Source organism: Leucopleurus acutus, assembly GCF_964270905.1.
Source record: "Leucopleurus acutus genome assembly, chromosome: 18".
Taxonomy (NCBI): domain Eukaryota; kingdom Metazoa; phylum Chordata; class Mammalia; order Artiodactyla; family Delphinidae; genus Leucopleurus; species Leucopleurus acutus.
The window spans coordinates 34,737,244-34,764,694 of NC_139160.1; the positions used below are offsets into that span (position 1 = coordinate 34,737,244).

Below are 27,451 nucleotides of genomic sequence, written 5' to 3' on the forward strand. Positions count from 1 at the left end.
TTACATCATGGATGCAACTAAGCGAAAGAAATCAGACACGAAAGGCCACATATTGTATGGTTCCATTTATACGAAATGTCCAGCAGTGGCAAATCCATACACATGGAAAATATTATACATTAGTCGTTGCCAGGGATTTGGAAGAGACGGAAATAGGGTATGACTGCTTAAAATGGTTGTAGGTTTTCTTTTGGGGTGATGAAAATGTTTTGCAACTAGGCAGTGGTGACAGTTTCACAGCATTGTGACAGTACTAAATTCCACTGAATGGTACAGTGTATTGTAAAATGATCAAAATGGTGAATTTTATGTTATGTTCATTTTACTACAATAAAAAGGAGAAAGACATAGGGAAAGACTTTGAGTTTGGGAAAGTAAGGTGAACTGGTCAAGAAAAAGACAGCTCTACTATTCAGTTTTCTCTCAGCTCTCCCAGTGCATTAATCCTCAGCAAAAAGTAGCGTGAACTTGTAGATGACAGTCATTCAACAGAGTCCAGGGAAAAGTAAATAAAATAAAACCCAACTCTTCTTCTTTAGCACATCTATGAAAGGTTAACTTGCTGCTCAGCCACGTGGACAGTCATGAGGACGTTTCACTTTAGGTGTCCTCTACTCCAGTACTTTACTCACAGCTCATTCACACATGTATGCAACAGCATTTCTTAATTTAATGGACTCTGCAGTGCTGGTTGTGATCAGTCTCATGAAAAGAAAAGGGAAGGAGGAAAAAGCCTCCACATTGGCTTGGTGGTCTTGGGATGAAAGGGATGCAGAAGACAGTTTGATTGTCAAACTGGAAACTTTTATTTTCCTTTTCCTCTTCTTTTTATCTTTCCTATAAGGTCTTCTGTCCACTTCCCACTGCCTTCTTTCAAACAGGAAAGACACTAATTAGCTGCTGGATTTTTTTTTGTTAAAACAACTATTGTTTTAGATTTCTTGTTGTCCGCTGAATGTTATTGTTTTTACTGCCAAATGAGCTCCGGTGGTTGATGTAGGGGGTCGCTTGGGGACTTAACTTTTTCAAGTTTAAGTGGAAAAGTTTTTTTGTTTGAATTGGCTTTTACTGGGTGCTTCAAGATTTGCTCTTAGCTCTTTGATGGGGGACTGAGTAGCACTATGTTTCCTTTGAGGTCCCAGTAAATAAAGGATCCCATGTCCTCCTGGGCACTTTATCGTGATTTTGCTGTGTGTGCGCTCTAATAGCCAGACGCAGATTCCAGGAAAATGACATATAAATGAATATAAATAATCTAATAGTTTTAGAATTTGCTTTGGCCATACTCCTGGTCTCATTCTACTTCTTGTAGCAGATGGCTTTAAAGAGCATTAGCTATGTATATATTAAATATAATATACATATACCAATATTAAATATTATATTGGTGTATAAATGTAATATATTACTGTTTAAATTAGTGTATAACAATTATGTTTTATATTAACATGTATTTTTGCATAGCATATATTGTACACAAAATATATGACTAATGCAATATATTTATATGTTTAATATGTTCACTATATTAATATATCATGCAGTATTGATTATAAAACAATTACATCATAATATATAAATATATAATTATTATCTGATATAATACATTATATTTAAAGTATTCTATATAACACAATACATAATGTATTATTATAAGACAAGTATATTACATAAATATAATACTTATATAAAGTATATATATTTTAATTATACATTACACATACAAGTATGTATAACTATTTATAATTTTATTTATGTAGGAATCTGTTCATAACAATTGATGTAAAAATATGCAATAATTTAAATCAAATGGGCTATAATCTCACTACCTACACATAACTACTTTTAAAATATTGAACCCTGTCTAAATCATGCTTACATATCGCTCAACCTGTCTTTCTACACATGCACATATACACACATTTATACACAATATATATGTATACTACCCGTTTTCAGTTCAATGTATATAAATATATGATATATATAATTATATTCCTGTGTATGTATACAAATATAAATCAAAGGTATGTGTAGGGCTTCCCTGGTGGCGCGGTGGTTGAGAGTCCGCCTGCCGATGCAGTGGACACGGGTTTGTGCCCCGGTCGGGGCAGATCCCACATGCTGCGGAGCGGCTGGGTCCGTGAGCCACGGCGGCTGAGCCTGCGTGTCCGGAGCCTGTGCTCCGCAACGGGAGAGGCCACAGCAGTGAGAGGCCCGGGTACAGCAAAGAAAAAAAAAAAATAAAGGTATATGTATAGGTATGTATTTCACATATTTATATAAATATATCATATAATGTATGTGTATATAAATACATGATTATATACATACATATACACAAATAGACTTATTTAAACAAAAGAGACCTAAATAAACAGTTCTCGAAAAATAAAACTAGTTATGTCTCACTGTTTCAATAACAGATTATAGTTTTCTACTGTATGTGCTTCTGTAATTGTTATGAACAATTCCCATTTGTTGAATGTTAAGTTGTTTTAATTTTTTGCCATTATTAATGAAGCTCTGAAGAATATGGTGGGCAAAATTACTTGAAAAACTCTCCTAAAAGAAAAGAGTTAGGTATGCTAGGTTAAATGTAAACAACTTATTTTTAAGTGCAAGTCTGATTTTTGAAGTGTGCAGTAGAAATTTCCAGGACCCCTGAAAGAAGGGGGGGGGCATGTGGGAGAGTTATAGCTATATTAAGAGTGGATTGAAGATCTTGATAACTTAGAACAGAAGCTGGCAATCCTGTTTTTATGGAGCCAAATGGCAAATATTTTAGGCTTTGTGGATCAAAGAGGCAAAATTGAGCATATTATTTAGGTACTTAAGTAACCATTTAAAATATTACCAGTTAAAATGTGAACATTATTCATAGCTCATAGGCCATAAAAAATAGGCAGCTGTCTGGATTTGGAATAAAGGCCATAGTTTAATGACACATCTGACCTGACATAGAGACTTGTTGTTAAAATGGCCATGACCACATGGGAGGCAGGAGATAAGACTCCATCCCTACTAGATGGAAAGTTAAAACTAAATCTATCTATCCCTAGCTTCACCTTTAATGAAAGGGTGTGCCAGTAAAAAATGTATCTGCTGGCAAAGGGAGACTAAGACCAAATTCTCTTGGCCTCTGCTCTGGGTAGGAAACAGGTAGGAAATCTTGAGAATTCTGAACCCCAGATCTGTGTTCACAGTGTTTGTGTTGCAAATTTATTTGTGGTCTTGCAAACAGAAGGTAAGAAATTACCTTAAAATGCTCCCAGATCGGTGGTATTCCAAACACAGAACTAAACACTCTCTGGAGAGGTAGACCTTCAACCCAGGCCTATAGCCTTCCCACAGAAAAAGTTTAGCTAAACATGAGCTCATGATCTAAATTTACACAATAATGAAGAAATCAGCTACAATGGGAGAGAATCAGCAAAAACAATCAATACCAGAATTAGATTTCCAAGGCCATCCATTGAATGTTGGAATGATCAGGTGCAAGGCAGAAAATATACATAAAACTAGAACTGAAAAAAGGAGCAAGGATGTTTTAAAAGACTGGGTAGGATCTTTAAAATATTTTTAAAGTCCATGTCATTGATAAAGCTAAAAACTCAAAGGTTGTGTAAAACAGCAGATTAATCATGGAGAAGAGTGAAATTATGCTGTTTTTAAAAATATGGCAAATCAGATTTTCTGCCTAATTATATAAGTATATTTCTCTTAAAAAAATACACATATTTTAAAGACTTATTGGCTGTAAAATAATTAAAGGATATTTCAGAGGGCTTCTCTCCAAAGAAAAGTGTGAAGTAGCAAAACACAGAAAGTCGAGGGGAAAAAATGTCAATATATACATTGCTATAGGGTGAAGTAAGCCTTAGGCCAGCAACAATGTGGAGGAGCTGACCCTTAGATGCTTACAACTAAGCTGGAATCTTCAAAAAGTTCAACTATTTATAACTAAAAAGATTTCTTAAAATTAATAACCAAGTGTTTTAATTGACATCAGAAGAGCAAAACAATAAACCCTCAGAACATAGAAAAAATAGATAATAAAGATATGAGCAGAACTTAATAAAACAGAAAAAAGTATAAAATTGAGGTGATTTAGTAAGTCAAAAAATATTCTTTGAAAATAGTTTAAAAACACACTTTGATTAAGCAAAACAAAAACAAAAGTAAATAATACACAGAAAGAATCAGGACAATGTTATAGCAGAGAACATATGAAATGCCAGTAAATTTGAACATTTATGTAAAGTGGACAATTTCCTGGCTCCTAGAGTTTACCAAAACTGACACAAGGAGAAATATATAGCTGGAGTTCTTTCACCAGTAAAGGAATTAAGTCAATAGTTTACAATCTTTCACCAAGAAAATAACAGACCCACCCAGATCGTTTGGGTGGGGAATTCTATCAAACTTCTATTAAACAGATAACATCAGTATTAATAAAGAAAAACTTCTAGAGAGTAGCAAAGGAAGAATGCTCCTTTATTCATCTTATGAAGTCTATATAATCCTAATACTGAAAATAGATTAGGACTGTAAGGAAAAAGAAATTTACAGGTCAAATTTACTTGTAAATATAAAAGCAAAAATTTTGATCTACGATATTAGCTACCCAAGTTCACTAGAGTAAGAAAAAGCATGAGCAAGTTAGGTCATCCAATGAATGAAAAGATAGTTTAATGTCAAGAATATATATCAATAGATTGAAAACACCACATTTTCTTTCTTTCATCTGTCTCTTTAAAAAATTGATAAGTACTTATATTGATCTCTCTTGTACTAGGCACTGTGCTAAGTCACTTACATATTTACTTCTTTAAGCCTTCTATTATCCCTGGGGGAAGGTTCTATTTTCCTTCCATTTCTTAGGTAAGACTCTAACCCCCAGAAAAGTAAAGTAACATTTGCAAGATTTTGTGAATGGTCAGTGTTGGGACCAGTACAGGAACATCCAAAGTCTGTGCTTGGAAACAGTGCCCTATATTGACACTCACATTACAGATGAAAGGAAAGGAAGCATGCACTTACCATATAGATTAAATCTCACATTACACATTAAAGGAAAGGAACCATGCACTTACATTATAGATTAATACCCACATAACAGGTTAAAGGAGAAAAAAGCATGTGCTTCTCTCAAAAGTTGTAAAGAAAGCATATCTATTTCTAACTATATTTCCCAATTTCTTTTGCTTGTTTTCTGACCTTTGTAGTGCATTCTGCCATGAGGAAAATTTTAATTCTTATATAATTAAATGTATCCTTTTTTTCTTTGAATCTTAGTAAGGTGTTCCTCATGAATAATTTATTTCAAGTCTACCAGGTTTCTGATACATTTACAGTTTCATTATCTTTTTACTTTTAACTAGTTGCTGTATCTAGAATTTAGTAATGATAGCCATATTTTCCCACTTTTGTTGAATAAGTTTTGCTATTGACCCAAAATGTCCATTTTATTTTAATCTCAAATCCCTTATGCTCTTGCATCTAATTTTAAGATGTTTCCTATCCCACTGGTTGTTTTGTCTATCTGAAACAAAATGCTACCTTAATTATAATGTAATTATAATATAATAAATGTAATTAGTAAACATAATACCATATATAATAAATAGCATAAAATAACAAAATATAATTTACCATATAACAAGGTCAAAAGAGAACAAAACTATACAATCACTTGAAATATCCCCCAAAATATTTTATAAAATTCAATATTCATTTCTAATTTAAATGAAATAGTAAAATAGGGATTGATGAATGCTTCCATAGTAAGACGAAATTATATATCTAAAAGAGAAAGAGGTAAATGATAAACTTTAGTAACACTGGCAATAAATATAGGACAAGATGAAGATGCCTGATATAATCTTAAAGAAAAAGTATTATGTAACATTGTCTTTGCAGCACTGATGAGTTCAGTGAAAAGAAAATCTCATAGAAAAGAGTATCTCGTTCTTCTTAATGTCTGTACACTTGTCCATTACATGAACATAACAGCTTATTTAACCAATATGTTACTGATCTGCATTTCTAGGTTTTCATGGAATTTTATTATGCACAATTGTTACAAACTCTAGGACTTCCTCTTAGGTTTATATCTTTTGAAAGAAACAGTATCTCCGTAGATGGGTTATGTGGGCTGGCAGCTAGCAGACTATGGCTACTTCTCAGTTCTTCCCTTTACATTCCTAGTCAATGTGAAAACGGAAGGCAAGAAGGTCTTCTGTTTAGAGACTCTAAAGATAGGTCTTGGTGATAAAGCCTTGGTGGTAAAGGCTAAAAATATCAACCCAGAACAAGTGTTTTTCTAGCTGTAACTATGTGTGATTCCCTTGGTTTTATTCTGTAGAGGATGTAATAAGACAAGACTGTAGGATCTGCCCTCAACGTGCTTCCAGTAAGATGAGCTAAGTCAAGTATGGTGGCATATCTAATTCAAGACAAAATATAATGGCTCCTTTTCTCTCATAGCAAAACTTCGTGGAGTGAATATCGAAGTCACTGTAGGCTCTTAATTAAAGGAACACAATAAATCTTGTATTGGAAGGTGGTTATTCTGGTCTCTTTGCAGAGATGAATTGGAAATTGTCTAGAAGAAGGAAAATTAGCTTAACCAAAGTTAAACTCATAAATAATTGAGCATCTGTGGCCTATGTTTCTCTTTGATCATAATTTCTCCCAATTTATAGACCTCTTTGATACCCGATTAATCATTGTCAAAGATGCAATTAACAATGATTATTACTGTGTATTAGGTTTTGCCTGGGCCCTGAAGAAACCATCCTAAATTATGAGCTATGATTGTCACTTGATTTTCTCACAAAGAACAATCAGAACTCCTGGTCTTAAGTGGCTTGGAATGTGAAACTAAGAAGTCTCTTAGATATTATTAGAGGACCCCACAGAGCCCATTGGTGAAAGTTTGGAAAACATTGGGCTTCTTAAAATTAATTCTTGTAGTGTGTTACGAAAGATGACTGAACCAAAAGGATAACAGTGTTTCTGGTTCTGTTGTTAGCATTCTCCATGGAAACATCACGGAAGCTTCTGGACTCAATTTCCTTCCCCATGTGTGAATGTCACTGAAAATATCCAACTCCATTCTATCCCCATATAACTTCAGAAACTAAGCAAAATGAAGACTCAAAATGCATTTCAAATAATGAAAGGAAGATATAATGTAGAATGGAACTGGGAAAATGCCTGGTTTAAATTCTGGGAAGTATCAACTATACAATTCTGGATAAGTTGCTTAATCTTGCTTAGTCTAATTTAATGTCCATCTCACAGGATGTTACAATGATTAATTTAATATCTTTGTATTACATACAGTGTTATGTAACTTCTTCTTGTTCTTCTTGAGTAAATTCATATCTTTAAGCAACTCACTTTAAAAAATAGTTACTTGCTTAAATTACTCTTACCTTCTATTATCAGCTGAATTGTGTCCTGCTCAAGTTAATATGTGGAAGTCTTAACCCCCAATACCTCGTAATATGACTGTATTTGGAGATAAGGCCCTTAAATAGGTAACTGAGGTAAAATGAGGTCAAATGGGTGGGCTCTATTCCAATATGACTGGTGTTCTTATAAAAAGAAAATATTAGGACACAGACATGCACAGAGAGAACAAAGTAATTATTAGTAACCACGATCATGTCGTGAATGCATGGAATACGTCACCATTTGCCAACCACCGTGTCAAGTCAGCAGAAACTACAGAAATTAAGAGCTCACCGCAGAAATTCACACACCCTTGCACCAGGTAAGGGACCACAGGCAGACGTTCACTCAGCCTCTCATGTGTCCCTCATGGAGTGCACGCTCTCTCCTGGGCGGGGCGAGCACAGACACTTATTGGGAGTTTTACTACTTTTAAAATGCGTTGATACAACCATGTCTCACTGGATGAGTCAGCAAACGCTTTTTGTAAATCCCAAATTCTCCACACCTCCTACCTTTCGCGCTGCCCTAATCTCAAAGCTCCCGCCCCTGCTCCTCAGGCAGCGTCCCCATGTGAGGCGGGGCTGTGTGCGGACGCACGGCGAGCGCGCAATCGTCCTCGAGCCCCGCCCCCATGGAGCCGCCCGCCGGTTTGAACAGCATCCCCGCGCGCGGAGGGCTATGAGAGAGGTGGCAAGGGCCGGCGATTCGCCGCGGGAGGCAGCGCGGGAGCGCGGCATGGAGCGGCTAGCCTAGATGGGGCTCGTGGCCCTACGTCGTCTGGTTGGGACGCGGGTCCTGCGCACGCTGCGGGGCCGCAGCCGCCGGGCGGTGAGCGCCCGAGGGGCTGGGGACCCCAGGCGGGTGTGGGCATCGTGTCCACAGCCAGCGTCCCGGAAGCCGCGCTCGGGCCGTGATCACTCGCTGAAGCTGCGCTGCGACACAGCAACCGACTTCTTCCCGCGCTGTGAGGACCTGTGCGCGCTGCAGGACTCAGTGCCTCTGCCTGCGGGAGGGCCTGCTGGGCTTAACGCCGACCAATTCCGCGGGCTGGACTGGGTGCCGCCCCTGAGCACCCTCTGCCCCTGATCTGTATCCAGAGCTTCTTCCAGCCACAGCTGGGCGAGACAGGTTTGTAGTTCCCGCTTCCGGGGGCTGTCGTGTGGGCGCTGCGAAGTGGGGTTTTAGATGGTGCAAGGTGGAGGCTGGGCACTAGAACCGGTGCCCAGTGCCCGGGTGTGCGTGCACTAGACGGGGCGTGCGGCCTAGGACTCCTGCCAGCTAGGTGACCCCGGCCGAGTGCCTTAAGGCTTCTAGGTCTCAGTGTACTCATCTGTAGCATGGGCTTAACAGGACCCACTCTCCGTGGCGGTTACAAGGACTCACTCTGTTAATGCTTGTAGACTCTGCAATGTAGAACACTTAGCACAGTTTGGAGCATCATTAATGGTTGCACAGATGTTACCTGGTGTGTTGAATGACTTTGCCTGGTACAGACCAAAGAGATTAGGAAATGGATATATCCCAGCTTCATTTCCTTTCCACTAAAACAGGTCTCAGGATAAAAAAATCTTTTTTTTTTTTATAAATTAGTTTTATTTAGCTGCGTTGGGTCTTCGTTTCTGTGCGAGGGCTTTCTCTGGTTGCGGAGAGCAGGGGCCACTCTTCATCGCGGTGCGTGGGACTCTCACTGTCGCGGCCTCTCCTGTTGTGGAGCACAGGCTCCAGACGCGCAGTCTCAGTAGTTGTGGCTCACGGGCCTAGTTGCTCCGCGGCATGTGGGATCTTCCCAGAGCAGGGCTCGAACCCGTGTCCCCTGCATTGTCAGGCAGATTATCAACCACTGCGCCACCAGGGAGGCCCCCCAAAATCTTTTTTTCAATAGTCATATCATATAGTGGAAAGAGCACCGGTGTGAAGGCAGCTTAGGGTTTGAATTCCAGGGCTTATGCTCTCTGTGGCCTGTGCAGGTTACTTTTGAACTGCAATCCCCACACTTGTAAAATGACATTAAAAACCACTCTTTCTGAGGGTTCTTACAATTAATTAAGCAGGTTATGTGTGTAAAGTATCCTGGCACTTGAATGAGTTGTCAGAACCAAGGGCTGCTGGAGACTATGCTTCTGCCCTAGGTAATCTCCCCTTCTACTGGGCAGCAGGTAAACACAAGCACAGTAGTCAGTTCTCTGGAAGAAGTGAGTTCTAGTGCTGCAGAGCACAGAATCTTTTTGTTTTTTAATTTAATTTTATTTTATATTGGAGTATAGTTGATTTACAATATTGTGTTTGTTTTAGGTGTACAGCAAAGTTATTCAGTTATACATATATCCATTCATTTTCAGATTCTTTTCCCGTGCAGGTTATTATAGGATATGGAGTAGAGTTCCCTGTGCTATGCAGTAGGTCCTTGATTACCTGTTTTATATACAGCCGTGTGTATATGTTAATGCCAAACTCCTAATTTATCCCTCCCCGCCACCTTTCCCCTTTGCAGAGCACAGAATCTTAAAAGGGAAAGTTCAGGGTAGGCTCCTTGGAGGAGGTGCCATCCTTTCTAAGGATATGTAGAAGCTCCTGGGGTGGCAGGAGGGAGCAGTGTGTCAAAGGTTGAGAAATATAAGAAAATATGGCAAAACTAATGTACAGGACTGGAACTCAGGGTTTGGGAAAGAAATGAGAGTTGATACTGGAAACCTAGTGGGCACAAACATAAAGGGGCCTTGTTTGTCCTGTCAGAAGTTTGGATGTTTATCCTGAAGGCTGTGGGAAACCCTAATAAACAATAAGATGGACTTCTGGTTTAGAGGCTCACTCGGACCTTCATGTGGAAGGCAGTTGATTGGGTGCACGGTGAATCGTAATCTAAAGGTCCCCCTTAAGTTATAAAAGGTTGGACTGCATTTTGGAGATCCGAGAGAGAATGGGTGGGGCCTGGTGACCAGCTAGAAAAGGAAGGGCAGCAAGCTTGGGTGACAGTTTACAGCTGCATCTTTTTGTGAGATACAGAGCACAGTAGGAAGGGATTGGGGGTGGGGAGAGGATCTTACTTGATCTTCAGTGCTGTAGAGGGGCCTGGTAGACGGGTCTGGGCCCAAGGTTCAGATCTGGGCTTTTTGGGAGGACAGGTGTTTGAAGGCATGGGAGATACTTAGGTTACCCACAAGACGATACAAAGAATCATGGGTCTGAGAGTTTTTTAAGTGAGTGTATGTATATATATTATTTTTTAAATTTTATTTATTTATTTATGGCTGTGTTGGGTGTTCGTTTCTGTGCGAGGGCTTTCTCTAGTTGCGGCAAGTGGGGGCCACTCTTCATCGCGGTGCGTGGGCCTCTCAAGTGAGTATATTTGAGGATGTTTATAAGCTGAGAGAAAGTAGCCAGCAGAGGAAGGGTGTGAAGATTTAGGATAGGAAATGATTGTTCATTTGTTTTCAAAAAGCTGAATACTTATTGTGTGCCTGGCGTTTTTCTAGGATCTGGGGTTCACACCATCTGTTATCTCTTCTGCAAGGACAGTTCAACTCATCCCCTTGGTGAAGAGAAGTCATATTATTCTTTGCATCCCATTCAGGTGTAGGAACTGTTCTGTACCTCTGAAGGGACTTTACTTAAGCAGAGTAATAAGTTAGAAATCAAAAGAAATTATAGCTGGAAGGGACCTGAAAGGCCATGGTAGTTAATTTTGCCACATATTTTACATTGAATATAACAAAAATTTATTGTTGAGCCCATTCTCTTCAGAGTTCCTTCACTGAACTTCCTTTATGTCTTGCATCCAGTGGGGCTAGCTTGTAGATTTTGGCCTCCTCCTAAATTTGCTTCTTCATCCGTATTACATTTTGCCCGGACTATGGCAGAAGCTCCTGGGTGGTTTCACGGCCCCTGGGCTCCGTTCCTGTGTTTATCTGCCTACTCAGTTTAAGTGATCTTCTAACGTAAAAACATATGCTTAAAATAATGCTGCTAATGGCTTGCCCACACGGAGTTAGTGCATACTAGCCTCCCAGCGTGTGCTCTGCACAGAGGCGTGTAGTCTGAACTGTGCTCAGCCAAGCCTCATGGGGCTCTTTGGCCCTGAGGAAGGGGAGTTTTTTGTCATCACTCCCTTTATCTAATCCGTCCTTCAGCAGCGGGGTGCATTTTTCTAATCAGCGGAGGCACCCTTACTCAGCCAGTGGTAGCCCCAGGCCTCATCACCTGTGGGATACAAGCCACGCTCTCTGCCAGGCTTGCTTTGGCCAGCATCTCTACTTTCTTTTCTGTCTCTTCTCACACTTGGACCCCTGGCCTTTAGTCATCCCCACCTGCAGTATTTAATGTGCCCAGCAGGTGTCAGGCTTGAGTGTCTTTGCACAGATACTCGCTGTGCGGTTAATGCACATTGTACTCCAACTCTGCATACTCTCATCTTTCTAGATTGTACTTCAGGGTTATCATGAAGCTGTCACTTAGACATAAGTTTTTGCCTCCATAGGAACCTCTGTGCATAAAAGTTATGTTTATTTATCTCATGTGATTGAAATTTTGATTTTATACATCTTCCTCCTTAATGAAGGCTTTAAGGGCAGGAGTTGTTTCTAATCCTTAGCACAGAATAGATGCTCTGTTTTTTATTTAGATGCTTTTTTTTTTTTTTTTTTTTTGCGGTGTGCGGGCCTTTCACTGCTGTGGCCTCTCCCGCCGCGGAGCACAGGCTCCCGACGCACAGGCTCAGCGGCCATGGCTCACGGGCCCAGCCGCTCCGCGGCATGTGGGATCCTCCCGAACCGGGGCACGATCCCTTGTCCCCTGCGTCGGCAGGCTTACTCTCAACCACTGCGCCACCAGGGAAGCCCTTTAGATGCTTTTTAATGATGATAAAATATATGGTTTAAATCACTCATTTTACAATAATTTTGGTTTAGGTTGTGACAGAAATAAAGTTTACAGAAGTCGTGTTCCTGCGATTAGAAATAAAGATATGACCTTCTAGTTGTGTAAAGCTCTTAAATGCTGTGTAAGTGCATCGTGTGCGCTAAGGAACCTGGAGATAAGTGGGGTAGTTGTGAGAGAGAAAGACTTAACTATGTTAACAAAGGTAAGCCTTCATTGTGTCCTGCCAACATTTGATAGTTGCTTTTGGGGCAAACTAAACCAATAAAATTTTAAACTTGTTCTCCCCATTAAATGGATTGAATAAATCGGCCACTTTGGTGCACCTGTGTCTTGCGAGTTGTCCACTTGGAGATGGAGGTTTAGAAAGTGAGTTTCAGTCTTGTTTAAGTCTCTTCCCATCAGACTGGTCTCGTGATTTCCTACACACCATGTTACTTCCTGTCTACCTTTTCTTGGTGGTGTTCATGCCTGGATTGTCTCCTGTCCCTGCTCAAACCTTGGACCATTCTCATATGTACCATGGAAGTTTGTCATGCTGGATACTGTCAGAACTAATTTTACTTAAGTTTGTGTTAAGCCACAAACCACACATTTTGTATATTTTCTGTTTTTTGTGTTTGTCTGTATTTTAATGTTTCTCTTCAAGAAATATTATGGGAAGGGAAATAGCAAGATGTAAAGAGCAAAAAAGTCATGATGATCTTTAAATTGTTAGAACATGTATCTGCAGTCATAATTATAATAAACTGTGGTATGTGTTAAAATAGGAAATATATGTCATGTCCCGTAAGAGCAGCAAACTCAGTGGTGTTAATGGGGGGGTGTCATGGAAGTAATCACAAAGCAGGTGACTGTAAGTTGGGGTCCTGAAATATTAGTGTGTGTTCCCTGTGTCCAGTAGTGGTCTGGAGGGGTCAGGAAACCTGCCTTCAATTTGAGGGAACAGAGGGTTTGAGGTCCTCTCTCTTCTATTGCTCTAGTATACTGCATAGCAGCTAATAAAATACTGGGTTTATAGTTGACATTTAATTTGATGATTGATCATCAAGATTGGCATGTATCATTGGAAATGAAAATAGGAAGAGTCTTAAGATTTTTAGGTTTTTCTTTTTTTTCCTATGTCTGAAAAGGTATGTAGTGTTTTACTGAGTGGTTGGGAATAAAGTTTGCAGTATTCAGTGTATTCAGTTTTAGTATCTAAATAGAATTAAACTGCTGCTGTTAACTGGAATAACACTTTGTTACTGACAAGTTTTAGAATGCATTTGTTCATCAATTACCTGTTTGGGAAGATTGTAGTTAATGATTTTAAGAATGTGGCTATAAACCTCCAACTGACACAAGAAAAGCAAATAAGTCAAGGTTGACAAATGTATAGGCTCTTCATCTTATTGTGTGTGTGTATGTGTGTGTGTGTGTGTGTGTGTTTCTGTTATTTGTCAAGGTGTAAAGAACTCTATCACTCTTAAGAAAGTAAACTTCACGGGGTGTAATCTGACATGGCAGGGAGCAGATCACATGGCCAAGATCTTAAAGGTGATTTTTTTATGTTTGAACTTTAATGAAAACATATGTGATTGAAGCACATTAATTTATTGGTACAAATGGCAGTTAATTTTTGTCTTTTGATACCTGTGAGTGCAGATTTTGTTTTGTTGAAAGAATATGACCAGTTTTCAGTTTGGGATTCTACCATTTAGTAAAGATAGTCCACTTAATTTTAGAAATAAGAGGTTTAATATATAATATATAATAATATTTTTATGTAGTTTTAGTTACTGAAAACATTGATTGTGATACTGTCAAAAAACTATGCCATTATAGTCTTCAAGACTTAAATGAATCAAATGTTTATTAGCTGCTGTAGTTTATAAACTAATAAAAATCACTACACCAGCAATTTGTAAATACAGTTTTTAAAATAATGCCTTACCAACTTTACAGTGGTTATAATGACTGTATTTAGACCTAAAGTTATTTAATAATTTGACATGAAGCCTTTTTAATAGTTTGATGTTGCAGATCAGGGATAGGTAAACTATGGCTGGTGGGCCAGATCCAGCCTGTCGCCCGGTAAAGAAAGTTTTTTTGGAACATAGTCGCACCCATTGTTTACATGGTAGCTATGGCTACTTTCACCCTACGCCAGTGGGGTTGAGTAGTTGCAACAGAAACTGTGTAGCCTGCAAAGCTGGAAATGTTTAAATTTAGATTTTAAAAATTGAAAAATTCTTTGAGCCTATACAGGGCAAGTGCATTGACCCCTGAGGTTGAAAACAGTCAGGAACTTGGGTGCCGAAGCCAAATGGCCTAGGTTCAAATTCCCTTTCTCCCATTTCATAGCTAGTGACCATGGACAAATCACTTAATCTCTGTGCCTCATTATGAGGTTTAAATGAACTAATTTGTATAAATAGTGCCTGGCACATAATAAACACTGTGTAAGTGATTGCTGTTATTTCTGCTTGCAGCTTTTATAAGTTATTGTTAATAGAAAAATGACACTAATGATTTTCGTTTTAGAGTGTCAAAGGCACTTTGAGTCTTTTATTTTTTCAAGAATGTAATAACACTTTTTCATTTAAAGTCAGTGTTCCCTATTACAATAATTTATTTTATGAATATAAAGAATTAAATGTCTTTAAGACAGTACTTGTGGTTAAATGTCAAACCATTATTTTCCCAAGGCACATCAAACTGGCTCTGCATAGTCCAGGCCTCTAAAGTTTGTGTGCATACCTTAGGTAACATGTGAGATCTATTTTGTAATAGTTTTTAAAATAATGCCTTGGACTTCCCTGGCAGTCCAACAGTTAAGACTCTGCGCTCCCAATGTAGGGGGCCCGGGTTCGATCCCTGCTCAAGGAACTAGATCCCACATGCATGCCGCAACTAAGAGCCCGCATGCCACAACTAAAAGATCCGGCATGCTGCAAGTAAAGATCGGCACAGCCAAATAAATATTTAAAAATAATAATAATAACAAAATAATGCCTTAGATTTAGGAAAAGAAAATATTAGAACCTATTTGCCTTTGTATCATTTTTAAAATATCTGTGTGGTTTATAATGTACATACATTATATGTATAGAACTTCGTGTATATAATTTGTTAATAAATAAGATGCATATTAAAAAGTTTTCTTATGGGTTGCCCAGTCAGGTGTTTGGAGACCAGTGGAGGACAGAATGATGACATTTAGAGCCTCAGCAATGATAGAATTTAGAACCAATTCCCTGACTTAGAAGATCAGGAAAATAATTCATAGACTGTAATTGAGTTGTCCAACTTTACATAACTGTTCGGAAACAGGTCATCCAGTGACTGGAATCTAATCACTGACGGACTAGAATGTTGGTCACTGGACTCGTAAAGCAGAACTGACTGTTTAATTTCTCAGCTTGATTCTCCTGGCACATATGCTTGATACGTGTGTGTGTAAATCTCTGACATAATAAGCCATACTCAGTAGGCACACCCTGTTTCCTTATGGAAGCATCTTAATTTTGTCCCATTAAATCTTTGAAGTATCAGACTACCAGAAGGCACGAAGAAACCTGGGCTGAGAGTCTTCATTCCAGGAGACCTGATCTTGACTGTATGGCTGGTTTGAGACGCATCACTCTGAACTGCGACATGCTCATTGGTGACCTGGGTACAAGTGCTTTTGCAGAATCTCTTAGTGAGGATTTGTGGCTTGTAAGTAAATTCTAAAATTGAAAATAATTGAATTTTTAATATGATACATGCTTAGCTTTTGGCATGATACTGTCATGATAGGAATTTTTTTTAAAGCATCATTTTTCTGATAGGTTTTATTTTGCTTGTCAACTTTCTCTATGAGTTGCATATATTCATTGTAGAAAATGCAGAGTTACAAGAGAACAATTACCTATAATCTTAATACCCAGACATAATCACTGTTCATTTTGGTGTATATACTTTCAGTCTTTTTTTTTCTATGAATGTATTTTGTACACTTAGGGATAACAAAAATAAAATTGTAGTATACTTGCTATTTCATATTCCTGCTTTTTTCATTTAATGATGTATCATGTAGTATAGCATCATATTGATGTCCCATAGTTTAATCAATTCTTTGCCATTGGATTTAGACAGTTTGCTTTTCCCTGTCAGAAACATTGTGAATACGTTGTATATACATCTCTGTGTCCATCGGGATTACTTCTGTAGAATAAGGAACTAGAAGTGGAATGACCTGAGTGTGACATATTTTTAAGACTTTTGATACACATGGCCAAATTACCATCCAGAAATGCTATGCCAATCTGTAGTACACCCCAACAGTGGATGTGAAGCCTGCCTCTCACAAACACTGGCTTGTAGCACTTGTAAAAAAATGTAAAACTACAAAAATGAGTACCTCTCCATTTTCTATGCAAGTAGGATTACTCCAAATTTTATAACATTTTTCAGTTAATTTAGTATGAGCATTTTAGCAAGTCAGTAAATTTGCATCTCCTGCATCATTTTTTGTGATTGTTCAGTATTCCATTATATGAATATGCCACAGTGCACATAGATTATCCTTTCTTGTATATAAGCTTTGTCCAGTTTTTCAGTTACAAATTGTACTCTGATATATATCCCTACCTATATCTCTGACTATTTCTTTTGGTTAAATTCTTAGAGAGTTGTTGCATCAAAAGGGTATAGACATTTTGAAGAGTTTTCTTACAGAATCTTGGCTTAATCTGATAGGAGAATAACCACATTTTGTTTTATTTTGTATTCATTTGATTTCCTGGTGAGGTTTACTGGCTGTTTGTATTCATTTGGCTAGTTGGTTAATGACACCGTGTGTCCATTCTTCTGTAGTGAGAGTTTGTATCATATCCTGTCAGATCCATATGTCTGACTTGCTATTTCTGTATGTCATGGGGTGTTGAAAGACTCCAGTTATTTTAATGTGATGGTCCACTCAACACTTAAATAAATGACTCATGATAGTTTCCTTTCATGTAATAGTTTTTAATACCTGTGCTTTTGTGATGATCCCTTTTGTTTAAATGAGTAGGTTGTTCAGCCCCAGAACTACTAGAAGTCATGATCATTTGCTCTGGTTTTTGTCTGACCTTTTACCGCGAGAGTTCTTGGCCATCATACTTTCATGATAGGTTTTTAGTATGTATTCTCTATTCACACATTGCTTGAATTTGTTATTAGTATGTATTCTCTATTCACACATTGTTTAAATTTGTTATTATTTGTATCCTCTTAGACTTGTCTTTTTTGCTCTAAAACTAACAGTTATTACATTTCTTCTATTTTGTTTTCCCCTTTTAAGTAGTTTCAAGTGTGATTTCGCGCTGAAGATCATGATCAAAAGAATGCATTGCATTTCTGAGCTCCACCAGGTTTTGCTTGTGAGGTTTATGTGCCACTGCCGCCCTTGCTAATTATGAACTGAGATTCATTTTGTGATGCTTTTTGCTCACAGGTTATATATACAGTTATTCTTCAGTTCTGTAATTGTAAAATATGTTGGATGATTTATTGGTACTAAAGCAAGGGTTATCATTGCACATCCAAGAAGAGGTTTTTAAATTGGATTATGCATTATGTGTGTACGTATACCTTTCTTTTGTTTTTCCATACCCAAAATTACAAACCTGCCGTGACTTGTCTTGGGCAGGACTCTTCCACACGTGAGAAAATGAGAGTTGTCTCTATGTTAAATCTGTAGAGTTACTAAGTGACCTTTTGTCTTTCATCAAAAACACTTGACCTGCAGCAGTGTGGCCTCACCAGTGAAGGAGCAAAGGCTTTACTAAAGGCCCTTGAAACCAACAGAACTCTGCTCTTTCTGGATGTAAGAAAATATCCACTTGTTGGTATGTGGTCACTTTTTAAAAATTGATTAACACATAGCAAAACAAAAAGAATTTGTTCATGTATTGACAGTTTTTAAAACTTAATGTGTTTAACTTTCCTCATCGTATACAGTTGACCCTTGAACAATGTGGGGTTAGCGGTGCCGACCCCTACGCAGTTGAAAATCTGGGTATAAGTTTATAGTCAGTGGTTCCGCATCTGTGGATTCAACCAACCTTGGATCGTGTAGGACGATAGTACATATTTATTGAAAAATACCCGTGTGTCAGTGGACCTGCGAGGTTTAAACCCATGTTGTTCAAGAGTCAACTGTACTTTTCTAGTGTTGCACTTATGTTTTTAGCAGGTAATTTACTAATTAAAGTGAGTTATACTTGTAAATTGTTCTTATCCCTACTCTGAACAGAGGTGGACCTAGATACTAAACCTGCTTCCACCAAGAGCATTATTTCTTTCTTGTGCAACCTCTGAATTCTTGCAAGGAGTACTTTATTCATTTGTCAGATTCACAAGTAATTTTTTTAATATCTTCTGTGTGCCAGATACGTGTTTAGGCACTAGGGATAAAGCAGTGAACCAGACAGACAAAAGTCTTGCCCTCGTGGAGCTTACATTCTAGTAAAGGAGTTCAGATAGAAATGAGTAAACAGATAAGTAATATAATTTTAGATAGTAGGAGGTGCAAAAATATGTTAATGTAAAGAGAGTGAGTGGGGGCAGGTAGGACTCCATTGGACAGGTTTGTTAGGGGACAGCTTCACTGGAGAAGTGGCATTTGAACAGAGACCTGAATGAAGAGAGGAGCAAGCCATGGAAGAACTGGAATAAGCACATTCCAGGACAAGGAGCCCATGAGTATGCAGGCATATAGGTGGGTGGAGTATTTAAGGAAAAGGAAGGAGGCAATGCGTATGCAGGCATGTAGGTGGGTGGAGTATTTAAGGAAAAGCAAGGAGGCCAACATGGCCAGAGTGCTGAGTGAAGAAGATGTGGTATGACATGAGGTCAAGGAGCTAGCCAGGGGTCTGCTCTTGTAAAGTCTTGAAGGCCAGAGTAAAGATGTGGATTATTCTATATGAGTAGAAGGTTTTGAAGTGGAAAAAGGCATGATCCAAATAGTATCTGAATAAGATGACCTGGTATACAGAATAGACTTGGGGGAATAAAGAAGACAAACAGGGAGACCAGTTAGGAGACTATCACAGGGGTCCAAATAAGAGATGTTTATGGCCTAGGTTAGGTTGGAACTTTGCAGCAAGTGAAAAGTGGTTGAAATCAGGTTGTGTTTGGAGGGTGTAGCTGACAAGGCTTGCCGATAGATTAGATGTGGGGTATGAAGGGAATAGTAACAAGGAGACAAGTCGTTGATGATTATGTGTGCAACTGGGTGGTATCACTTAGAAGAAGGGGGCTGATGGGAGGAGCAGCTTTTGAGGGAATATCAGGACTTTGGTTTGTTATCTTAGATGCCCTTTAGGTATCTAAGTGTCTGGACAGTGCTCAGACTGTACTTTCTATCCAAAGGTATCTAAAGCCACTTTAGATGCAAAATGTTTAAAGTTGACCTTTGCTGCTGCCAAAATAGTAGCCACTGGAGGCAGTCTGCAAGATGGCATCTTAGGTTTCTGAGGAAGAAATTAGAATACACAAAGGGGGAGATAAGTGTATAATTACATAATGTAGATTTCATATTTAATTTTATGGGAAAAGCAATAATTAGTTGGCTTTTGGTTTTAAATGGCAGTAGCCACTCATTGGGAAATAATTACTCTAATTTCAATTTATTTTACTTTAAATCATTCTGTGATGAAAACAGTTATCAAAAAAGGTCTCCAGAATGGAAGGAGTGCCAAGTCAGAGGTATATCACATGTTTTAATTCTCTTGGAAGAATTTCTCTTTAATGGCTTGTTTTTCTTTCCTTCTTTAAAGAAAATTATCAAGGTACTTTCTGCCATCTTAAAACTAAGTTTTTAGTCAAATGAAATGGCTTTTCTGATTTTGAAAATGTTGTGTGATGCTTTAATTTAGCTTCCCAGAAATGCAGATTGAAGACCTTTTATTAACTTAAAATATCTTAATTTCCAATGAAGATCAAACCCTCCTAAATTACCTGTCACTTAAATGGCATATTTATCATTGCTTTCTCAGTACCAGTGGATAACTTCTCCATCGGTGAAGGAAACATGCAAAGCTGCTAGACAGAAAAAGAGAACTATAATTTTGGGAAGTGGTCGAAAAGGAAAAGCTACTATTAGAATTGGTAACTCTTTCTTTTTTTTAATGCTACTAGAACTTATACCCCTTATATAGCCGGTGTGCTAAAATTAAAACAGCCTTAATGGTTATTCCTTAACGGTTAATTATTTCCTTAACGGTTAGCTGTTAATATTATTTGTGGTTCTTATGGAACACACCTAGGATGTTCCTGACACATAGTGTTTAATATGTATTAGATATTAATTTTAATATGATAAAGCTCTTGAAGTGACAAAATCCATATCCAGATACGAGATCACCTTGTCTCCCTTTCATGTGGGGTCCAGGCCTTAGGAAAGAGAGGGAAGCATGTGATGTGTCTAATGACAGCCCCAGAATAAAATAAATTAGGCAGAGCCCTTGGCGCTTTACACATATGAATACACTTTTTTGTCATCACAACCCTGTGAACAAACAGTGTTTTACAGCAGCGCAGACAGGTTAAGGTCAGGTGCAGTGGGGAAGTGGGATCCGGCAGGGAAAGAACATCGGGAGAGTCGGGGGGAGGGCCGGTTCCAGGGCCTTTAGTAAGGAAACAACAAAAATCACAGATGATGATGACTGTTTTTTCCCAAATGCAGGAATCAGTGGAAAAACTAGAAAGGATCATGTTCAGAATTGTGATCAGTTGTGTCTAAATATGTAAAAGTCAGTTACTTTCCCATTCTCCAGAAATAACACTAAAAGCAAGGAAAGATCCCATTTGCAATAGTCACAAAAATTAGTAAAAATCTAGAAGTCAGGTCAGTGTTCACCTGAAAAAGTTAGTGCAAAAGGATAGATGAAACATTTTAAACATATATGTTAACATTAATAAGATATAATGTTAACATATGATCTATTAACATATAAAGCCACTGGCAGAGGGAAAGACAGATTGGTGGAAAAGTCCAGAAACTGGTCCCTGTTTACTTGAGAATAGTATTTTAACTTAGACAGTTTTACAGTCTAACTTGACGTTTTGTCTAATTGACTGATTGAAGCATTGATAATTCATTTAAACAGAAATTAAATATTTGCATCACAGCATACACAAATTCTAGTCAGTCGAAAGGGTGCAAATGCAACTAAATGCAAGAGGCAAATATAAAATACAGGAGAGAATTTCGGTGTAAGTGTAGGGAGTACAGAAGCCTTCCTAAGTAAGCCATAAAACTCAGAAGCCATAAAGTAAAAGATATTTAATTACATGAAAATTTAAAACTTTTCTACAGTTCAAGATGTAAACAAAACAAAATGACAGACACAAAAATTTGGTAGTATATTAACATATAAAGGTTACTGCTGATATAGAGAAGAACCCACAAATAAATGAAAAAGGATAACCAAATTTTAAAAAGGCAGGGGCTGGTTTCTACCTGTATGAGCAAACAACTCAGAAGAAGCACAGCTGGCTACTAGACAAATGAAGAGGGGCCAACTTCTTTAGGAAATGCATTAAAACCATGGGATTTTCTTCCCATCTGATGGGCAGAAATTCTAAAGACTGATAACATCTGGTGTAGACGAGGGAACAAGCACACTTTGCCTATGTTAAGTGTAATAAATGTGTTCAACTTTGGAGCGAGGTTTGCAGCGTCCATCAAAGTTCAAAACTCTCTTGCTCTTTGTCCAAAGACTTTTACTTCTAGGCACCTGCCCTCTGCCAGTACTCTGCCTTACACAGAAGTGTGCATAAAATCAGGCACCCGCAAGTCCAGTGAGGGATACTTATGTAATGGGGAAAATCTAGAGACAACCCGGATGTCTTTCAGGAGGGGTCTGATGAAGGAAATTAGGATCCATCCATGGTATGGAGTAACGTGTGTGTGGAGAAAGGGGAAGGTCTGTGAGCAAACTGGGAATATGACCTGATATATCATCAGGTTAAAAGGAAAAAGAGCAGGTGTAGAAAAGGACATGTCTATTATTCCAGTTAGAAACCCACAGTGTTTGTATTTGTAAATACTATATATGTACATATGGAAAGACGCATATATACACGTATACACATTTGTGTATCTGATCCTGAAAATGCACAAAAGGCTGTTAATGGCAACCACCTCTATGGAAGGGAATAGATCTTTATATTTTTACTCTAGTTTTCCTAATCGTGTGCAAATTTAATTTTTTATTTAAAAGTTAGGCAGTCAGGAGAGGCCTAGTGACTCTTTTGTGGGCTTCTCTCACCACAGGATGCACTCTTCCTGCCCTTCCTGTTTCTGGTTTGTCTTTTGGAGCAGACACCACTGAAACGAGCGTCTTGTCATCACTTGCCAACTACCTGCGGTTTTCTTGCGCCCTCCTAACCCTCACCACCTTTGTGAGATGCTGTTTCGCTCTGAGGTGGTGCCTTTCCCCTCACACACACCCCTCTGGTACCTAGGGGAGTCCCGGGGTTTCTCAGTGGGCATTCTAGAATACTCATCCCAGACATGCAGTGGGTTTTTCAGCCGCAAGCATTTGGGGAAAACTCTGTTCCTGTATGAATTATCGTCTTGGGAGTTCACGATTCACCGGAGCTCTTGAGACGCTCTAGGAAGGTGAGTCAAGAAACCCGTGTAGCCCTGTTAGGTCAGGATTTCCTAAATTTCTAGGACTGACTGTGGCACCGCTTTTCCAGTCACAACCATCCTTATCAGCTTCCCTGATAGACTCCCTGGGGAGCACTGCTCAGACTCTGGCCTGGAAGCTTTGTAGTCCCAGGATTACCTGCTGCTTCCACACCCACCCGGCCTCCTGCCAGCGCTCTGTCAGCCTGGCACCTTCTCCCTGCCCCCCAACTCATTCAGGCCACAGGCGCTGCCCTCACTCTGGGATTTAGTGATAACGCCTGGGAGCAGTGGCCCAGCACACCCCACGGCAGTGCCCGGCGTGGCTCACAGGTTTTAAAACACACAATTTGAGCCCTTACTGGAACATGGGAAGATGATTTAAATCCAGATGTCTTATTTCATAATCCCCGTGTCTCTGAAAGTGGGAGAAACAGACTGGGAGGGCCGTATGTTTCAAGCAAAAGGGAGACTGTTTCTCTGTGGAAGTAAAGAATGGGCCCTCACAGTTAACAGGTAACATAGGGAGTTTGTGCTGAGTCTGTCATGTTGGGCCTGTTATACTCATTTATATGACGGTTGGGTCCCTAATGGCATTTGCATTTACTGCCCAAGCTTGAAACTCCCCAGTGTCCCTGTCTTGGTCACGAGCCCTAATTCTGTTGACCTAGAAAGTTCTTTGTGGGAGCTTTCTAGCAGGCCTCTCCCCCAGTGTCCCCACCCTCCAGTCCCTATGTCCTAGTGCTTTTTCTAAAACGCACAACTCCTTGTTGTGCAGACCTGATTGCTCTTTGTTGCTCCAGGATCCAATCGATCCAGTTTCCAGGAGAGCGTGTCCGCAGGGCCCTCTGCGGTCTGTAGTCCTGTCCCCAGCCAGGCACCCAGCACCCCAGGTGCTTAAGAGAAGTTGCTGGTGTCCCCCGTGCCTGGGCAGAGACAGCTCTCTGCCAGCTGCCATTCCTTTGTCTCCCCCTGTCCTGACCCCTCCCACCTCCCTTCCTCTGAAACCATCAATCTTCCCTCAGGCAGAGGTACTTGCTCAGCTCTGTGCTTCCACAGCGCTTGTCCTGTGGAATTTGAATTCCCTCCACAGCCGTCTTGCTAGGTTGGGAGCAGCTGATTCCCCTTCATCTTTTTCTTCCTTCCCTCAGCCCCGCAGCAGGGACACTCTCGGGCACCGTGCAAATTTAATCCTCAGTTTCTAGTTGTTATGACACTGTTGCTGTGATGATACCATCTACGTTCACAGTAGGATGGGTAAATGTGCGGGGGATGACTGTAAATACAGATTCTTTGTAAATCCAGGTTCCTAATTCTTCCCCCTTTTAATATTTTTTCCCCTTAAATCATGTGTCGTTTTTGCTGCTCCAGCTCTATGATTGGACTGTCACCTGGGGAGCCTGAGGCAGCACAGTATCAAAGAGAGTAGACACTAAATTTTTATTTATTTATTTTTATTTTATTTATTTATTTATTTATTTATTTATTTTGTGTTACACGGGTCTCTCACTGATGTGGCCTCTCCCGTTGCGGAGCACAGGCTCCGGACAGGCAGGCTCAGCAGCCATGGCTCACGGGCCCAGCCGCTTCGTGGCATGTGGGATCTTCCCGGACCGGGGCACGAACCCGTGTCCCCTGCATTGGCAGGCAGACTCTTAACCACTGCGCCACTAGGGAAGCCCTGTGCTGTTAAGTTTTAATGAATCCCACCCTGTAGAAGTGGCATAATAAGACAGGATGTGCTTGAGAAAATGGAGAGAGTTATTACATATTTTCCTTGAAATCCAGAATAGCATGTCAGCTCTTCTTCTGTTAGTCTCCTTTGGTTGTCAGTGGAAGATAATTTTGGCTTGCTCACTTTCCAAATTAGAAACTGAAGTCAATACTAACGTATCCTAGATGAAACATGACTCATTCATTTTTTTTTTTTTTTTTTTGTGGTACGCGGGCCCCTCAGTGCTGCGGCCTCTCCCGTTGCGGAGCACAGGCTCCGGATGTGCAGGCACAATGGCCACGGCCCACGGGCCCAGCCGCTCCACGGCATGTGGGATCCTCCCGGACCGGGGCACGAACCCGCGCCGCCTGTATCAGCCGGCGGACCCCCAAGCACTGCGCCACCAGGGAAGCCCGACTCATTCATTTTTGAGAGTCTGTATGAGCCCTGTGCAAGGTGCGGAGAATAAAAAGACAAATTTATTGACTTCAATAGATATTTACATAACATTGAATGTGTTCCAGACGCTGTTCTGAATTCTATAAGTTATCTACTTTTGCATCATAGAACACTTCATGACAGTGACTTAAAACCACAGCCATTTCCTTGACTCAGGATTCTAGTCAGTCAGCACGTGGGGCTGGGCTCAGTGGGGTGATTTCTTCTGCTGGTCTCATCTGAGATCACTTATTCAATCAAAGTCATCTGGTGATCCACCTAGAGTCTAAATGACCCCCTTCATCTGTCTGGCAGCTGGTGCTGGCTGGTTGTTGGCTGGGCCTTTTATTTCCAGCAGGCTATCTCGGGCTTGCTTACACGGCAGTGATGTTTTAAGAGGGCAGGTATAGAAGCCACATGCCCCTTGAGGACTCAGCTTGGAAGTTGCACAGCGTCACTCCTGTTGCAGTCTCTTGGTCAAAGCAAGGCCACAAGGCCAGCCCAGATTCAAAAGGCGGGGAGCACAAGACCCCACCTCTTGCTGGGAGGGCTGCAGAGAATTTGTGGCCATTTAGTCCTCACATCAGAGAGGCACAACAGAGAGATTTAGTAACTTGTTCAAGGTCACACAGCTTGGGACAATACAGTGTTTTAAGTGCTTTGAAAGCTGCTGCTCATTATTTTTAAATCTTACCACCACTATTCGGACCAACTTATTTTTTTTCTCTGCAGCCTTGTAGAGAAAGGGTCATTCACATTGCTGTGGCTGCCATGGGTTGGAAGCTTCCTGTATGTTGTACCACTGAACTGTCATAACTAGTATGAAATGGAGATATTATTATTATTCCTAATATTCAGATGAGGAAACTGAGGCTCTTGGAAATTAAGTCTGAGTCGTATAAGAGAATGTTAAGTCACTGTTCCATATGCAAGAGTGGTCTCCCTAAGCAAATTATAAATGTCCTGTCACAGATCTTCTTTTAAATCTCTTGTTTGCATCTGGAAAATGGTTTTTAAAACTTTTCTGTTGCTGTGTTAATGGCAGTTGCACATTGCAGAAAAATAGCTGGAAGAAGAAACATGTTTTTCAGATGTCCAGTGGAGCCCCAGAATAGAAGCAAGATGAATATTTCATTCCACACTGGCAACACCAAAGGAGATGATGCTTTAGAAAAAAGATTTCTCGACAAAGCTCTTGAACTCAATATGATCTCCCTGAAAGGGCATAGGTGAGTACATGTCCCATCCAGAAGCTTGTCAGAGAATTGGTTTAGTTTTCAGACGCTGAAGGAGACACATCTAGGAGCTTGCCCATCCTGGAGTAGCAGTTATTGTAACTAGTTGGGAAAGACCGTTTGTTACAGGGGTGCTCCTGCTGCTGCTTACAGGCCCCTTAGCGCGATTCCACGGCCGGGAGTATGGTGGGGCCACACCTTCTAGGAGCTTTGGTCAAAATTTCCTTTGAAAATCTCTGTTCTGACAGCACAAAGGGTGCCATCCCATCTCTGGTGCAGCTGGCACAGCCTGTTCAGTGTAAGAACAGACACTGCTGCTCCCCCGAACGTCAGAGACAGTAGTTAAATCTGTCAGCTCCATGAAAAATGTATGTTCTCACGCATGAGAATAGCTGCCCGCTCCCCGCACGGCAGGCTCATCGAAGAGTTGAGCTAACCTAGGTTACCTGTGAGCGTGACGGTCCCTCACTGCGTTGGAAAGGAATTTTCTAATGACTGAGATGTGTGACACTCCTAGCCACCTGCGGGGGCTTTCAGGTGGGAGGTTGGACACGATGGCCTCAGGTGCCGTGAGTCTCGCAGGAGCTGGTGACGGGAAGGAGGGTCGTCCTGATGATCAACCAGATGTTTCTGTTCTTAACGGCTGCATCGGTTGTTCTTCTGGGTCCGTGGGAGGGATTCGGGCCTCTCTGCATAAGGCTGTCACCATCGAAGATGTCAGAAGCTGGCAGCCTTCATGAAGCATTTTTTGGAGATGCACCAGCTATGAGCACATCCTAACCAATATACACTCTGCCCTTGAAGGTGTACAAAATTGAAAGTCACTTGGGCATGTCTAAAAAAAACTAAACAAACACAGTATTTTTCTCGGGTGAACATACTTATGATAGATTTTCTTCTTTTTCCAGAGAACAGCAAAACATCCACAGCTATCCCAAGCTGTTGAAACTTAACCTTAATTCTGACTTGAACTGGAAGCTTTTAAAAAGTCTTCTGTTGCTTTTCTACCAAATTCTAGCTACTGTTCTCTTTGCTACTACTTTTTCTGCCTAGATCTCATATTCAAAGCTGCCTATGGGT

The 27,451-nt window shown here is 40.0% G+C and overlaps 1 protein-coding gene and 1 long non-coding RNA gene across 2 annotated transcripts in view; both read left to right on the forward strand.

Annotated features, from left to right (window-relative positions):
- The window catches only part of LOC309974690, a 392,233-nt gene that overhangs the window by 57,051 nt on the left and 307,731 nt on the right, over window positions 1-27,451 (forward strand). The gene's annotated exons all lie outside the window — the stretch shown is intronic.
- Window positions 12,627-27,451, forward strand: part of LOC309974925 (centrosomal protein of 78 kDa-like) — a gene marked incomplete at its 5' end in the record, with an annotated part of 52,280 nt that continues 37,455 nt past the window's right edge. Inside the window, 5 exons of the mRNA XM_082859778.1 lie at window positions 12,627-12,705; window positions 13,775-13,875; window positions 15,868-16,038; window positions 20,346-20,457; window positions 26,182-26,365. Coding sequence (XP_082715904.1) covers window positions 12,627-12,705; window positions 13,775-13,875; window positions 15,868-16,038; window positions 20,346-20,457; window positions 26,182-26,365 — 647 coding nt within the window. The remainder of the gene's footprint in view (window positions 12,706-13,774; window positions 13,876-15,867; window positions 16,039-20,345; window positions 20,458-26,181; window positions 26,366-27,451) is intronic.